The sequence below is a fragment of the Toxotes jaculatrix genome, chromosome 21 (genome assembly GCF_017976425.1).
Source record: "Toxotes jaculatrix isolate fToxJac2 chromosome 21, fToxJac2.pri, whole genome shotgun sequence".
Classification (NCBI taxonomy): Eukaryota; Metazoa; Chordata; class Actinopteri; family Toxotidae; genus Toxotes; species Toxotes jaculatrix.
The window spans coordinates 12,970,474-12,986,818 of NC_054414.1; the positions used below are offsets into that span (position 1 = coordinate 12,970,474).

Below are 16,345 nucleotides of genomic sequence, written 5' to 3' on the forward strand. Positions count from 1 at the left end.
TAAACAATTAATCAAAAGGAAGAAAATCAGGGGGGCAAATAATTAAATGAATGGGGAAATGAGGAAGAATTGCCTAACATGGGGTGGGGGTGGGATATCATTGAACCATCCTGAACTTACTTTTTGCTCTCAGTTCTCTATCTCTGGTTATAAATGACTTCACTTTTGACGTTTCCAGCCCACAACCTTACAACAAAACACACTTTCTTTTATTCAAACACTGAAGAAACTGAAAGAAAAAAATGACTTTTTGTTAAAGAAGGCGGGGGGCGTATGTTGTGCTGCTCCTATCAAGCAGAAAGGCGGGTGGTAGTCGAAGAGACTCGCAGCCGGGCCCCACTTTGGAAAGCCCTCATAAATCCTGATTTGAGCGGGGCGCTAACCAGAGGAGGTAAGGCACGTCAAGAGAGGGGGCTGGAGAGGGTGGCGGAGGCGGGGGGGTGGGGTGGCAGCTTGCCTCTTAAAATGCTACGTCTGATTAAGTCTTCCCATTAGGTGACAGCTGAACTTTAACATTAATATGATAATATTGAAATAAGTGTGTGTTATTTACTTCAGCTCCAGAGGGGGGCGGAGGGAAGAAGAGAGGGAAGGAGGAGGGAATGATGAATGATTTCTGGACAGCTCTGGGTGACATGCCAGGCGAGCTGACCCCCCCCACCCACCCACCCAGCAATCCTCCTCCTCTTCCCATAATCAGACTTGACAAAATGGAGACATATGCAGAAATATTGGTTACAGTCGGCATCACAGCCCTTCTCAGGCCTTCTCTCTCTAGTAACTGCTGGCCGCCCTGTGAGCCGCCCTCTAAATTGTCTACGGGCACTGAAGCATCTATTTCAATTGGCACTTCCTTCCTGGACCCAGGATTTTACATTTAGTCTGTGTCATTTACATATTACTCTTAATCAAAATCCACAGTGGGCGACAGGGAGAGGGAAAAAAAAAAAAAACAAGAAAGAGGGAGCGAGAAACAAAACCGTGGCGTCACGGTTCAGGGGTAGGCACACAGGCACTTTATGAAATGGAGATGTGACAAGACATTACGGTACGTGTGTGTGTGTGTGCGTTTGTGTGACTGTGTGCATGTGTGTGTGTATTAGGAGACAGTGCACGAGATAATGCAAAGACTATTGAAATATTTGCATGTGTTTGTGTGATTGTTGGAGGCTGCCTTGTGCATGAACTAGCAAGCAAGAGAGACAAAGACTGCAAGTTGAATACGGGTTGTAATATGGGCGGAAAAACAAAGGCAAACAGAAGACAAGAATGGAGACACGTACAGTGTGCACTTGTCTTTTTCAGTTATTTTCTGCGGGATGTTATGCAGGGCTACCCTTTTCTCAGTCTACCCAGGCACTTAACATCAACACCACTGCATGCACCAGAACAGTCATTCACACACACTGTTTGTTAGTTTAATTGGTTGGTTTGCTCAGACATAGTTAGCATCATACTGATGAAACATTTTGTACAACTAATCAGAATTATTAGAATCATAATTAAAGAAATTCACAAAGAAAACATGACCCTCAAATTTTTATGATCACACTGCTGGATAAGTAATAAAGTACCCAAATAAGGTAAGAGTTTTGTGTTAATTCATCCATTCATTCATTGTTTCATTTATTTATACATCCCCACCTGTGTTCTTTGGAAAAGCAATACAGTGAAAAGCAGTATGGCCATCAGCAACACAGTGTTAAATACCAATCACAAATGGACCAAAAAAGTTGGACAAATTTGATCTCATTTCAAACTTTATCAGACGCTGATGAAGCTCACAGCACTGCTAGAGAATGACATACAGAGAGTTGCAGAAACAATGTCCCTACCTGCCTCTTACCTTCTCAGCATGCCGGTAAGGATGCGAGAACTCTTGCCCAGGTTGGCGTCCGTTTCTCTCAGCTGGGGAGACAGAACCGGTGAAAGACAGGATTTAGTTTCCATTCTAATCCAACAGCTCTCAAGGATATTAAGAACAGACTATAAAGACACAAGTAAGGTCAAAATCAACTCCTCCCCTGACTTCAAAATACACTGTTATTAAAAAAAAATTGACCATCTCATTATAAACTTGTGCACCTTGCTCAACAGCAATTTGAAAAAGACACCCCTAAAGTTTGATACTTCATCTTTCAGCCCAAAGATGAATGATGAATCAGAGACCCTTTGATTTGAAGCTTGCTTTTTTACCTTAGGGTTTCTGGTTCACCTATCTAGAGACAGCCCACTACTAAACCACCCTTCTAAACATACTTTTAGAGCTACTTTAAAAAGCTGCTAGACCTACCAAAACATAAATAGCTCCACTATGCATAAAATCGATGTTTGCTTATAAGTTTAAGATCTCCCACTCTATGAACTACAGCTATCGTGAGCTGTTTTTTTTTTCCTGATCAATAGAAAACCTTTGTAACTTAAAAGAAACATTAGAATGGGGTAGAAAAAAAAGAGTGAGAAGGGTCCTTTACTTTACTGCAAGCATAGGGAGTTCTTGAAGGCACACTTGAAATAATGATCATGGCTATCCAGGGCTAATTGCCTTGGATATTTTCCTTTTTCTTGCTCCATCCTCTCTCTTTTCTTTCCCTCTGCCTTTTTTTTCCTCAGGGGTCATAGGAATGTTTTCACTCCACTCTCTTTATCTGGTGTAGGGATGTTCACAGAGAAGGGAATTGGCAGAGACGCTGCCAACAAGATATGAGTGTGACTGCAAAAAAATGCTGACACTGCACTGAGCGAGCTGCCACTAACGTCTACCTGTAGTCGCATTTCTAGGGGATGATGCGGGAGTGTGGGGAAGAGTCATTGCAGAGAGTTTCTCTCTAGAGTCAGCAGGGAGTCATTCATCTTCATCCCTCTCTGAGATAATCACTGCTTTTCCAATAAAGTCATTCCCACTCAGTATGTTTTCATCAGTGTATTCTATTGTCTTCTATTCTATTTTTAATTCCTCACGTTTACATCTCTTCTTTCAGCCACCCTCTTCTCTAAAATGGTTCAGCATCACTCTTTTTCCTGTTCGTTCTTGCTGTCATCTCTCTTGCCTGCAATACACCCTCTCTTCCTACCCCTCCTTTACTGCTACTTTCTTCCTCTTTCTTCCATCTTTCCTTCCTACCCTCTGGCAGCCTGGGCTGGTGCGATGCAGGTTGCAAGAGCCAAGGATACATGTGGTACAGGGTAGGAGGTGGGGGACCTGGGGTTTGGGCCCTCTGGCAAAGACAACAAGTCCTGCAGTTGCCTGATGTCTGCCTCTACCCACAGATCTGTCCCCTAGATACTTCACACTTTCTCCCAAAATATATCTCTCTCTGAATCATTCCTTCTTTCCGTTCCTCTCCCTCTCTCCACAGCCTCTCACCAAATCGCATGCTTTCCTCCTTAACCTGAAATGGAAACCAACTGATATTTCAGTGCAGCTGACTGTCTAAATTTAACTGTGGTTGCCTGTATAGGGGGATAAAGGGAGGACGGTGTTTCTCCAACCATTTATCTTCCATGTACAGAACATTTGCCATAGATATCCTGGGTCGATGGGATTAAACTACATCCATATTCTGATCCACATCCTTTCGATCTATTAAGTGCCATTTTTTAGCATTAAAGTTTGTAAGCTAACTGAGCATGACAAAGCCCCACAATATGTCTTTCCCTTAAATCAATAGTATGAGGTTATCCTAACAGCTGGCACTGAATATATAGCTTGTTTTGGTCAGTTCTACTCAGTTAGGGAAGAGAGGCTAAACAGCAGGCTAGCAGCTATGTTTGCCCTATGTGTGCCCTCAAATTATTTAATACAAGGTGTGTAATTTACAGATGTATGATCATGAAATGCAAAGTCCATGAGATAAAGAGAGAAGTTGTGCACTTGATCAAGAGGGAGAGGAGGGAACAAATTTAGAAGCCTGAGAGTATGATTTGGTCATTTAAGGGCAAGAATTATTCATTTGGAGGAACAAATGAATAATTTGGGTACCCAAATTGCTTATTTTGTTTTCTGAAATTAGCTATTCCTACTCTCAAATCAATAATTTTATACACTTGAATTATTGATTCAAAGATATGAATTACTAATTGTAGGGGGTGATTATTAAAACTCACCCCCCTGCTACCTGTCAGACTCTCTATCAGTTAGCCTGGAGAACCATTAAATCGCTCTCCACAGTCCACTCTGGGTTTCAGAGTTAGGAGCATCCTGCTTTGACCCAGTGTTGAAACCTTCCATTGACTTCTATTTGTACCATAAAAGCAAAACAAAAGGCCACACCTCCTGCTGAGCATAGGGGTTTGTGTGTGTGTGTGTGTTTGTGTTTGTGTTTGTGTGCATGTTTGCAGGTGTACATTTGTGTGTCTGCATGTCCATGTGTTGGCATTTTTCGCTAAAACTGTAACTCCTTTTCCTCCCATCTCTTAATGCAAAAAAAGCTGCTAACCAGGCCTCCCACCCCGTGTCTTTACATCTTTGCTTCTTTTTACTTTACTTTTGCCCCACAAACTGCCTTTAAAGCCCTCTGAGTGTGTGTTTTTGGGAGGGGGGAGTTGAGCAAAGAAGACTCATGGGAAGAAGGGAGAGAGAGAGAGAAAGCAAAAGAAAGAGAGAGCAGGTACTCTCAGTAGACACTGTGGACCGTTTTGAAAGGAGATGTTTGATTTCCTTTGAAATCGCCTGTGCGAGGCCCACTGCCATGTTGTGATCTTTAAGCATTCTGCGTTGAGGGGGCCGACAGGGCTGGGCCCCCTTCCTGTGTTTGGTCTTTTCTGTCTCTGCCTACCTGTCTGTTTGGCTGGCTGGCTGGGTGTGAGGAGGGGCAGTGCTAAGGGCCGGGGGTGGGGGGGTTGACTCTCTGAGGGAAAGTGAGAAGGAGAGAGGGAAACCGGAGAGGAGTGCTGAGAAGTAAAGGAGGGTGGGTGAGGAAGGATGGCAGCTGGCAAAGTTAACGCCATTCAGGTGAGAGGAAGGGGAAGAATTGTGGAGAAAGGTGTGCAGGTACCAATAATGTATAAACACCAGCATGCACATTCCACTTCACGTGATGTGCTCAGCTTTCTATTATTTTCAAATTCAAATTGTGAGGCGAATGAAAAGATCTACTTGAATGCAGTGTTATCAATAAATAAGCACATTAGGTATCTTGTAAATACAGTTCTGCTGAAGTCGAAGCATACCCATGACAGTGTGTGTGCTGTGTTTTGTGTGTATAAACTTGCATCTGCATGTTTACTTAGCAAACCAGAATGTTGTCAGTGTTGTTAACCAGTTGTAAACACCTTTATGGTCTCACAAACAGTTGTTAAAATAGACAGATGAGTGTGTGCAGGTGGCATGTGTGCACTCACTCTTTCTCTGGCTCTCTGGATCTTCTCACGGTCAGTGTGCAGGTTGGCAAGAATCTCCTGACCCACTTGTTCTGCAAGAGAAGCAGACAGAAGATGATGATAATATTTCCACCATTTACAAAATTAATAGCAAAAGCATTCAGGTTAACATGAAATAAATGAGTCAAAGAAGAGCAGGAAATGATATACAACATTTACATGTCATATCCATGTTGTTGTAAATCCCAACATGGTCTCTAGTGATTTTTACTCTCTTTTGGACCAGTCATGTCTCAGCTGTATAAAAAAAACGTTATTCTCCGTCTTTCTGTCTCTTTCAACTACGTCTTACCATCTTGACTAAGGTGGAAATAATGTGATATTTTTCACCTGGATTTACTCAGTGAGCCTTTTTAATGGAAAGAGCATGCATTCTCAATATAGCCATTGTGCAATATTTTGTACACTAACTGTACAGTGTACAGAGACAACACAGGATAGAGGTAGCATCAGGCTGGCAGACAGTAGAATATTGTAGCTATGGGAAGTGTTTTTCTTTTTTTTAAACCTTCTTAAAAAGCTGAAGTAAACAGACAAGAAGCTCTAGACAACAATACCCGAGCATCCAGCCTGCCTGTGGGGTCCACTCAGCCAATGCAATATTCATTAAGCCATTCTTTTTTAAATGCCTCTCGTCAGTTGTAGATGTAAACACATTAACGCACAGTTATAAAACATCCCTGACAAGGCACCTGACAAGCTCGTCAGTGGCCACTGTCATTTTCCTGTCCCCTGGGTTGGGGACGGAAAAAGGAACCAAAAAAAAAAAAAAAAAAAAGAAAGATAAACCAAATAAGCTGCACACACACTCACACACACTCACACTCACACTCACACACACCTAAAAACCCACTGCTGCCATCAGTGTAACCACACTGCTACAACATTAGCGTTTAAAAATGAGGGAGGCAGAGGATGAATCAGGAAAAAAAAGAAAAGAAGTGCAGAATCTTTGCATGGATCAAAGACAGGCTTTCAAGCACACCAAACAAATCCGGAATAAACAACGCAGTTGCTGACTGTATTACACTACACAGGTGCCGCACACCAAAGGGCCCACGTGCTGAGCGCCTGTTTGGGGGGAGCAGTGCAAAAATGGGCTACATCTGGCAGCTAAACAAGAGAAGAGAGAGAGAAATTGAGAGAAGGCTAGAGAGAGAGAGTGGGAGAGAAAGAGACGGAGAAAGGGGATCAGGGAGAAGTAGAAAAAAGAGAAAGCACTGTCAAATGAACGACATTCGTCTCCCATTCATCCCATTCCTTTTACCCCCCTACACTGTAACTGACTCAAATGTGTCTCTTCCTGCCTTCATTAATTTCTAATCTGGGACGAGACAGATTGAAGGATACCCAGATTAAACAGTGCAGTCAGACAGTCACATGTGACAAATAGGGCAGATTAAAAGACTGAGCGCAGGTATTAATAACCATAAAAATACAAGCCCTCCCCCGTCCCCATTGGAGAAGAACAAGGGATAAACAGGAAGGGAGTTGTAGCGGAAATCTTCTGTTAAAGAGACAAATAAGCACATCTATCCATCTCTGTCAGGGTTGTGGCTTTTTTTTTTAAATGAATGAGTGTGACAAACACTGCAGAGGCAGAGGTTTTTTTTGGCAAGTGCATTATTGGAAAGGTTTGCAAAGTGTAAAAAGATGGATGAGGTAGTGGGAGAAAAGGCCTTCAAGATACCTTAGTCCAAGCACTGAGCAATCATTACACACATTCTGTTAAGGCATGTTTTGCAAGGCAATCAAGGTCTTGTGAACATTTAGGTAACAACAAAAAAAGACGATGAAAAGCCTTAATAATAAGCTACCTTTCAATGGACGAGAATGGAAACAGTGGATTCAGGTTGCTGTCTATTGTAGGGCACTGTAGAGAGCACAGTGCTGGTGCTATCTAAAGAATGATATGAAATCAAGTTTTTCAAAACCACTGTAAGTACAAACACCTATCAATTTATGTTTTTGATACCAAGCGATTCTACAAGCAATTCTTGTCTACTATCCACAAGCAAATGGTTGCCCTTAACAAATTTAACAGCTGCTGAAAAAAACCCAAAACCTTTCAGCCAAATTTGTGCAGCTCTCTAGAAGAGACAAATAAGCTCTAGAAGAGAGCTACAACTTTGATCCATTTCTGTGCCCTTTAGAGAAAAGGGCATCTTCATAAAGAGCTGAAACAACAGCGAGGTGCCTTCACACAAGATGATAAGCAAATTCTAGCTATTAAAACTTATTATATGTTAATGGAAGGAAAGCAAATCATGTGACAGTAAGGACATCATATCTGCTCAATAGTGGCATTTTCTATGGATATCCATGATGAGAGGAGTGTAAAATCATTTCCAGTTGACAGAATATTTTCTTCAACCGGCTGATTAAAAAAAGAAAAAAGTTTCATCAAAGCTTGTTAAGATGAACGTTTTCCTTGGGTCTCTCCCAAATTCTAAAAATCTCTCATCGTCCCTTTCTGTGCTTCCCCCGACACAGTGAGCCATTAGAGGTGCACACAAGTCCCAAGGGACTGTATGTTGTTTATTGTGTTTATCATGCATCTTCCCTTGCATTACTCATTCTCTGGCATATATCTACATTTCCATTCATCTTATTTAAGCCCTGCTGTCCGCCGGTCTGTGTAAAACTTCATTAGTTAACGGGGAAGAGAACTCGTTGGGCAACAAATACTGAGTTAAAAACAAAAATCTCATGTGGAAGAATAATGAAAGCAACAAACTACAAACACGTAACTACAAACTGTCAACACCTGTGAAAGAATACCAGTGAACTGGTCCCTCCAGAACATTTGGAAGTCAATGACCTTAAATTGCATACATATTCAAGGCTGTACAGTTTTTAATACAGCACAAAATAAAATTTAAAAAATACAGAATTTATAACCTGAAAAAAAATATGAGGCACTAAAAATGTACAGTTGATAAAAACAATGCAGGAGAAGAGAAATAATTTACTGTTAAAGCCTCTGACTTGTTGCTCGTTAGTGTGTAAAATATTCCCCTCCTGTTTAAACAGCTATTAACAATTTAAATAACCCTGGCCCAGAGGCCTTGCTCTGACTCACTTGTTAAAGATCCTCATCCCCAAAGGTCCATTTAACAAGCCCATTATTCCATTACATTACACTCACACCAGCACCAGAGAGCCTTAATTTAGCTCATTCCTCTAATGTAACTGTAGAAAAGAATTAGTATAGAAAAGTTGAAGGTGGAAATTAGACTGAGGGGGAAATAATGTCTGGATTAGGATTTTTTTTTCCTTTTAAATCCATGGTCACACTATTGCACTGTCCAGGTCTATTTTTATCTCAGCTCAACACATCACCATTTTGTTAACAATGATAAGGTAGTCGGAAAATATATTTACTGGACAATTAACTTTACTAGTGCATGAAGTCATGTAATCCGTAATGCTACAAGCACCATAAAATTAAACATTTCTGTCTGCTCTGACTCTTAAACAGCGCTACAAAGATTATCTGATCAATGGCAAAAATAATCAGCTATCAATTATTTTGATAATCAATTAATCATTGAAGTTATTTTTCAAGCAAAAACTTTCCCCAGTCCCTGTTTACTTGACCGTGAGGATTTTCTGCTTTTCTTAGTCTTATGTGATAGTAAATGGAACATGTTTGTATTTTTACATATAAGCAATTTGATCACACATTTTATGGACCGAAAAAATTAATCCGGAAAATATTTGATGGAATAATTGATAATGACAATAATCTTTAGTAGCAGTACACTTCTGAGTAAAATGTAAATATGGTAAAGTGCTCATGTCCACCCAGTCTGACTCATGACAATGCAGCACAAAAGGCCAAGAGTTATGGTACAACCCAAACCTCCCCAGCCTTCAACTTTCTCCAGTCCATGGACACATTTAATTGGAAGCATCATCTATTTTACAGGAGCTGTGTTTCAGAGCAGTAACACACCGTCTGAGAGCCCCTGTCTCTCTTTCTGTGTTGCATTTCTTTTTTTTCTTTTTTTTGCCTTGCTCCCACTGTCCCCCAGAGCAGAAAGGGTACAAGACCTGACAGTGGTGTGCTCTGAGGCTCAGCACAGCTCCTTTTCATTAAGCAGTTGAGACCACTTTTTGAAGGTTACCACACACACTTATTTCCGGACACAAGCCACACACTCCAACAAACGGGGTACCGAAGCCCATGGGAGGGTTGAGGGTAAGTAAGGAGGAGCCGGAGAAATGTTAAACCATACATTCTCTCTCTCTCTCTCTCTCAAGCTGTCTCTATCACACACACACACACACACACACACACACATACATACATACATACATACATACACATACACAGACACACACAGTGCACCAGTCAACTTACATACCTGTGACTCCCAGGTGAATAAAGTTACTTGTCTTTGTACACTTCCAGAGAAGCTTTTTTTAAGGACTTCTCAAGTCTACAACTGCCTGGTGACACACTTTCATCACCTCCATCAAAGTTGTACCCACATTGGGATGTATTTGTAATGCTGAGCCCACAGGCCATGAGGCTAGCGCCTCTGCACTGAGCTGTAGCTCAAAATAAAGAGGTGCCAACTGCTAGGTCACAGGGGGGCATCTAGCATCTGGGGACTCAATGACGCTATGACAGCTTATAATAATAACAACAACAAACTCTACTGCATGTTAATCAGTAACTCTTACTTCACAGGATGGGCAATAAAGGATTTAAACAAGAGTCTGTATCATTATTAGAATTTCAGAAGAAGTGCATTGTCTTCAAAATTGGGATTTTTGATTCCGCTGTGTGTTTAACTTTGATTCCTTTCAAACGGAGAGGAACTGGACAGTTCTTGCTCGAGTCTAAGCACTTAAAAGGCTCAAAACAAGTAATATTCTGGGCAGGGTGAGGCTGGGCCATCCCAGTCCATCCTGACTTAGCCCATGCATCGGCCCTTCCCCTTGCATGAGTATGAGTGCTGGTGGGCAGTCAGGGTGGATTTCTGGGGCCTTTCTTCACTCCGCCAGGCTCTGTTTTATTCATCGCCTGCGCCCTGACCCCGCAGAGCTCCTGTTCTGACAAATCACTTCTGATTAAGACAGATCTCTGTTAGTCAGCCACTCAACTTGGCCTATTCATCATTCCGCAGAAAATATTCCTCTCTCCTCCCCGATCCCTCCTCCTCCTGGCTCGTTTGCCTGTCCGTCAGACCGAAGCAAGGCGCAAAAGAAATTTCCGCTGCTGTTTTAAATGGCTGATTATAGACAATTGGCGGAAAGAGAGACGTAAGAGCGTCTTATGGGTGATAAGACGCAAGTTTAATGGGTATAAATGACCAGGCCTGTAGGAGACCAGCTGGTAATAGAACCATTTGTTTAAAGCTGAACCAGCGTGTAGAGAACTGAAAGCTGCATTTTCCCTCTATTTGAGCTCCCCCTCCCCTTTTCCCTTCACCTCAGCCTCAAAGTCAAATTCTCAGATCACCAGATTTACATTTTCTTTTAAACAGCAAAGTCCCCTTCACCCTCATTCAATGAGAATTGATGAGGCTCGGAAAGGAATAGCTTGTTTTACATTTATGAAATTACCTATACCTACATGTCCCTGTGGACACAGCCGCAGATACTCTGCCACTCAGATATTACATTGTTTTCCTTGGGTTAGTACCAATGCAAACAGAATATTTACTGTAAGCGTACCAATACAGTCAGATGTCTAAGAGCATTCATATGCAAAGTTCTGCCATAATAAACTACAGCTAAAATTTCTAACAAACCAGATTAAATTAACCTGAACGACAACCTTGCTGATGGCAGAGGGCTGAGAAGCAGGAGGGGTGACGAGAGAATGAGGGTTTCTACAAGCAAATTGCCTGGACTTAATCAACCAGTCTTACTGAACCATCCAAATGAAAACTAATGGACTTTGGGTGCTTGCTGTGATTGCCCCACATGCAACAATGTGTGGGCAGGAGCATTGCTTTCTGAGGTCTTCAATTAAAAAACAGGGAATTTCTACAGACCGCTGGTCAGCCTACACACCTATTCTACGAGTATCCCGATTGGTCAATTGTGAAGCTAAAACAGAGTGGACTTATTAATTCCATTTCCAGTGCTGGGAAAATGATTTTTTATGTGTTGATTAAACTTGGTCAAAGTCGTAAAAAATGTATGAAGTGTAGAATTAAAACTCATATCCGAACGAGCTAATTTGTGTATGCATTATTCATAATCCTGACATTTGTGTCACACAATTGTGCTGGCCACATTGCAACTAAAATATATATTTAAAAAAATAGTTCGTGAATTTAAAAAAAGAAAAAAAGAAAGAAACAAATATAACAAACACTAGTACATCAAACTTTATTCAACCACAGTCAGCCTAAATAATTAGAGTTTAAGTGCTTTACCCTACAATTTGATTTTATTATCAACTGAGTAGCCATATAAATGATTGTGCCACAGCATATGAACATTGTAAAAACATAATGACCATATCTAAGCTGAAGGTCAAAGTATGTCAAAATACAAAAGACTCCAGCACAGGAACAATTTAATAGAAGCACATTCTGTTTAACTTGGAAGACAAACACAATGAGTAAATTTTAACTCTACCAATGATGCCAAAATTAGGGAGAAGCATACGTAGGAGAAAACAACATGTCAGTTGGTACTAATCAAACAAAACATCTGATTTAACAACCCCTGGTAGAACTGACTGAGGAGAAAAGTTTGCCAGTTTGTTAGAAATGCTCAGGGAGACATACAGGGAGGAAGAGGGAAGAAGAAAGAGGAAACTCGATGTTCCTCTGGTTCGTTTTCAACAGTTTAGGAGCGTTAATCATCACATTACTGTTGATTAAAGGCTTTTACGTCTCTAATCAGAAAGTTGACAGGCAGATCAAAGAGCAAAACACAAATTTCTTGCCTTTTAATTATCTGTACAACACCACACCTCGGGCAGCTCTTCCCTGCCTATCTCCTCAAACTCAGCGAAAGACTGCGAAAGGAGATCTAACACTCTACAACAGTTCATTATCCAATAAAATTGGAGATGGGGGAGAGAAAATACAGACGCAGACACACACAGTCACACACATACACACGTGCACAACGCTTTAAGGCTGAAGACCTGGGGGAGGCCTGCAGTCTTCTTTATTAACATGTCCTGAATTGGAACATCTTAATTATGTTTGTCAAAGTCGGACTTGGCGTCAAGCTCATTTGCATGTTTTGACAATGCCAGTTGGGAGCCTCCCTCTATTTTTCTTCAGAGTGCTTGGAGTGCTAGGGTATTTAACACTTTTCAACACCTACTGACAATAGGTTCTTGTTGCTAAATGAATGAAATAACTTGTTAAATGCGGTTTGTTAGATTCGCCCACCCAGCCCCACTGTTTGCGAGTTAAAGTTAGAACTGATGCAAACACAGTCGAGTAGACACAAAGGAGTTTTTCGACTGTTTTGATCAATGCTTGATCACCACTCCTGTTCAAACTGATGAGGATGTGACGCCTTCCACAGCCTGACTGTTCCTGCCCAGATGTTACCTGTCAAGTGGTTTGGACATGAAAAATCCATCCCACCTCAGGAAAGGATTTGGCATTGCTTTGGAGGTTCTCAAAAGTCCTACATGCACCTTAGTTCTTTCAGCACCAGAACAGATTGCTGCCTGACTCGTGATCACATCTTATTTGAATAAAAGAAAGCAATGGATCACCCTCTCCCTTCCCCCATTAACAGCTCACTAAATGAATCCTCGTTACGTCGATGATATGTAAAACAAGCATGGTCGAAAACAAACAAACAATCTGTGGGGACACGGGACTGTCGGCAGCAATTTAGAAATGGAGAAAAAGGAGGGCATGAAAGCGAGACATCAAACATTAGCCTGAATGGAAGGCGCAGGCCATTAGAAGTGGTTGCACTGACAGGATCTGACAGTTGGAAACACTTAAAGATTATTTTCCTCAAACTTTGAATTCATTAATACTCATGAGCTGAGGAAGGGCTCCCAAAACACAGCAAAAAAAAAAAAAAAAAAAAAAGAGAGGGGCTGGGCTAAGCGTTGAAGCTAGCTGTGCGTGATGGGTTGCACCAAGGAGGCCAGTTTGCTCTCTGTGAATGAAGCTCATTTTCTTGGTACCAATTAGTACTGCAACTACATTGTTGACCAAGTCTGACCCACCCTGCTGACCTGTTGGCACATTTTATCATTTCCAACGTACAACTGTAAAGGACATTTTGGCAGCATTTTCATGGATTACCACGTCCAAATAAATGATTGAAATAATAGGCTTTTTAATGTTCAAAATCTTTCTTTTCACTGTAAAGGACTAAAGTATTGTTGCCATATTCTCAGATTTCTGGTATTATGTTGGTGAGTAACCACCAATGATAGGAACGAAGGCCACAAATAAAATATTCGTCTTCTATTTGTCACATGCATCAATGACATTTTACGTCTGCATTGGTTGCATGCATCGAATTGTTTTAACAATTCACTGCAACTGGCACAGTTGCCCTCTTATGTGCAGACGATACATCAAATTCTCTTTAGAAAATCGAAGGTGCTCTGACAATTTTGTTTCAGCAAGCAACAGTGGAGCCTGTTAACGGAACACAGCGTCATTGTGGCTGCTCTGACAGACAGCACAAACACAAGTTTGTGTTTTACTTTGGGGTAATACCATCGCACTTCCCTGCTCTGGTAAAAGGAAAATAATACTGCTATTATAGGGGGAATACGAGGCACAGAGGGGACTCACAAAAGAGAGACACATCATGCGCGTCATTTAACAATGACCGGGGCCACGCAGTTGAAGACAGATCATTGTCAGCTGCCACTATGAATACACACAACATGGCACGACATGTGAGGGCATGTCAAAGCTCTTGTGTACAGTGTACATTGTTTGTTTGTTTTGTTTGTTTGTTACACTGTTCCTTTACAACATCTTGTCATTTCCAAGCAATGATTATTGGAAATTCTGCCAAGTACAAAACTTCACTGACAATATACAAGTGCAGCACAATAGACATGACCTGTGTGATTACTAGTGAGGGTGGTAGTGGGACACTGTGATGATAGTAAGACAAAAGCATCAATAACGAAAGATCTGCGACTACAAAAATCAACAGTCACATTCACATATTTTAACATGACTTGAGGCTGTTGCTTTAAAACTGATCTTCTGCATAACACACTGGCCTTTATGCTGCATTACTTGAAATCCAAAAGCTTATACACAGAGAAAATGTACAATATATCAGGATCACCTGACCAGCAGACACAGAGGAAACAAAACGCGCTGACTTCCAGAATCTGTCTGTTAGCGGACATAAATGTAATATAACAGAGTGCATCACTGCTGGGGTGACAAGGTGTCTCCTTCTCCTCATCATTAACTAAAACAAGTCTAAGTGAAAACCCAACACACCTGCCACCATCTCCCACACTAATGAAGCATATCTAAGTTTTAAGACATGGCAGAACTAATTTAATCTACCTTCTAAGAGGCCTTAGCACCATCAAATTAATTATTCATAAAGGACATGATATTATAACTCAACTGTCAACTCAGTAGCTGGGCCTTTTTTTAACCTCCCCCTGCCTGTCGCTCTCTTTTGTCTTGGACTCTCTTTCTTTTAAAGAAAGTCCTTTGCTTTCAACCCATAACTAAGTAACACACATTGTCATTAGATTAGCTGCTGAACAAAATAATTTCCCTTTTTTTTGTGTTTTTTTGCCAGTGAAGGTGACAATAGGGTAGAGGAGAGTTTCTACGACTGGCAGGGCTCGCTGTGGGTTTTACGGTACGCTGATGGGGCCAGCTTCACCGCAGAGAGAAAAGAAAGACACAAAGAGAGAGTCATCAAGTCTGTAATAACACAACCTTAGATACCTTTTATTTCCCCCTCATGAATAATGTATGCCATCTGGCAAAGCTGATCTTACCATAATGTTGCTAAGACAGGTTGGTCACCAGGAGGTGAGACAAAATTTCTTTTACACACAGTGGTTCTTTTAGCCAGGTGTCATTTTCCCTTCAGGGGTAGGATGATGGTATGCGACCCTGTCATGACTGACAGGAACAGCAGCAGTCTGGCATTGCTACAACACCCTATAGTGAGAAACTAATACTAATATGCTGATTCCTCATATAAGTATGTGGATCCTCTGCGCAAATCAGCATGTGGTCCACACAGCCAGGCAACCAAAGAGAAAAATAACCACCAACAACTCTAATGCTTTCAGTATATCTATTGTGACAGAGTATTCATGCGAAAGCACAAACTTTGAACACAAGGCGCTACAAGATCAAGCAATGCCACAGAACACTTGCATATACATAATGTATTTGCACCTCTGCCCTATAAATACACATGCAGACACTCAAACATACCACATGACTCTGCAACTGGACAAAAGTGAAGATATGTTTTTGACAAACTCAAACGTCAAGTCATCTGATTTAACGATCAGTGATTGCGGGTTTAAAAAGTACCCTGTGGAGCTTTGTCCCCTAGTAATGCTATTTAACAATGATTTTATGAGATCATGAGGTTATTTCTGTGATCGACAGTCGCTGATGTACAAAGAAGCACAGCAAGGCCCCAACATAGGCAAGGAAGAAAAAAACTCCAAGCCAGGAAACATTTATGTAAACAATAGAGGATTTAAAATATTTTTTAAAAAACAGGATTTGCTAGTTTTTCATGAGGCAGGAAAATACACTGAGCATATATTTTCAGACCTCAAGAATACACAGAATGAAATTTGGAAAGAAACACCAAATGTAAGCACAGCTTTTGTTTTTCCCCCTCAAAAAAATCCACAGGGGACTTTTAATTTGTGTACACACAATTTTATGAAACTCGTAATGTTTCCTTTTTTAACGTGCACTAACAACTACAGTATATGGGCCTAAGGTTTTGTTAGTCTGCATGGGAATAGTCATGGCATGGAAACCAG

At 41.1% G+C, this 16,345-nt stretch overlaps 1 protein-coding gene across 2 annotated transcripts in view; it reads right to left on the reverse strand.

Annotated features, from left to right (window-relative positions):
* The window catches only part of vti1a (vesicle transport through interaction with t-SNAREs 1A), a 110,085-nt gene that overhangs the window by 33,275 nt on the left and 60,465 nt on the right, over positions 1-16,345 (reverse strand). Inside the window, exons 6-7 of one of the 2 annotated variants that reach the window (XM_041067284.1) lie at positions 5,344-5,414; positions 1,847-1,908 (exon numbers count right to left, since the gene is read on the reverse strand). In XM_041067284.1, the coding sequence (XP_040923218.1) occupies positions 1,847-1,908; positions 5,344-5,414 (133 nt within the window). Of the gene's footprint in view, positions 1-1,835; positions 1,909-5,343; positions 5,415-16,345 lie in introns of both variants that reach the window. The other variant, XM_041067286.1, reaches the window with a different exon arrangement.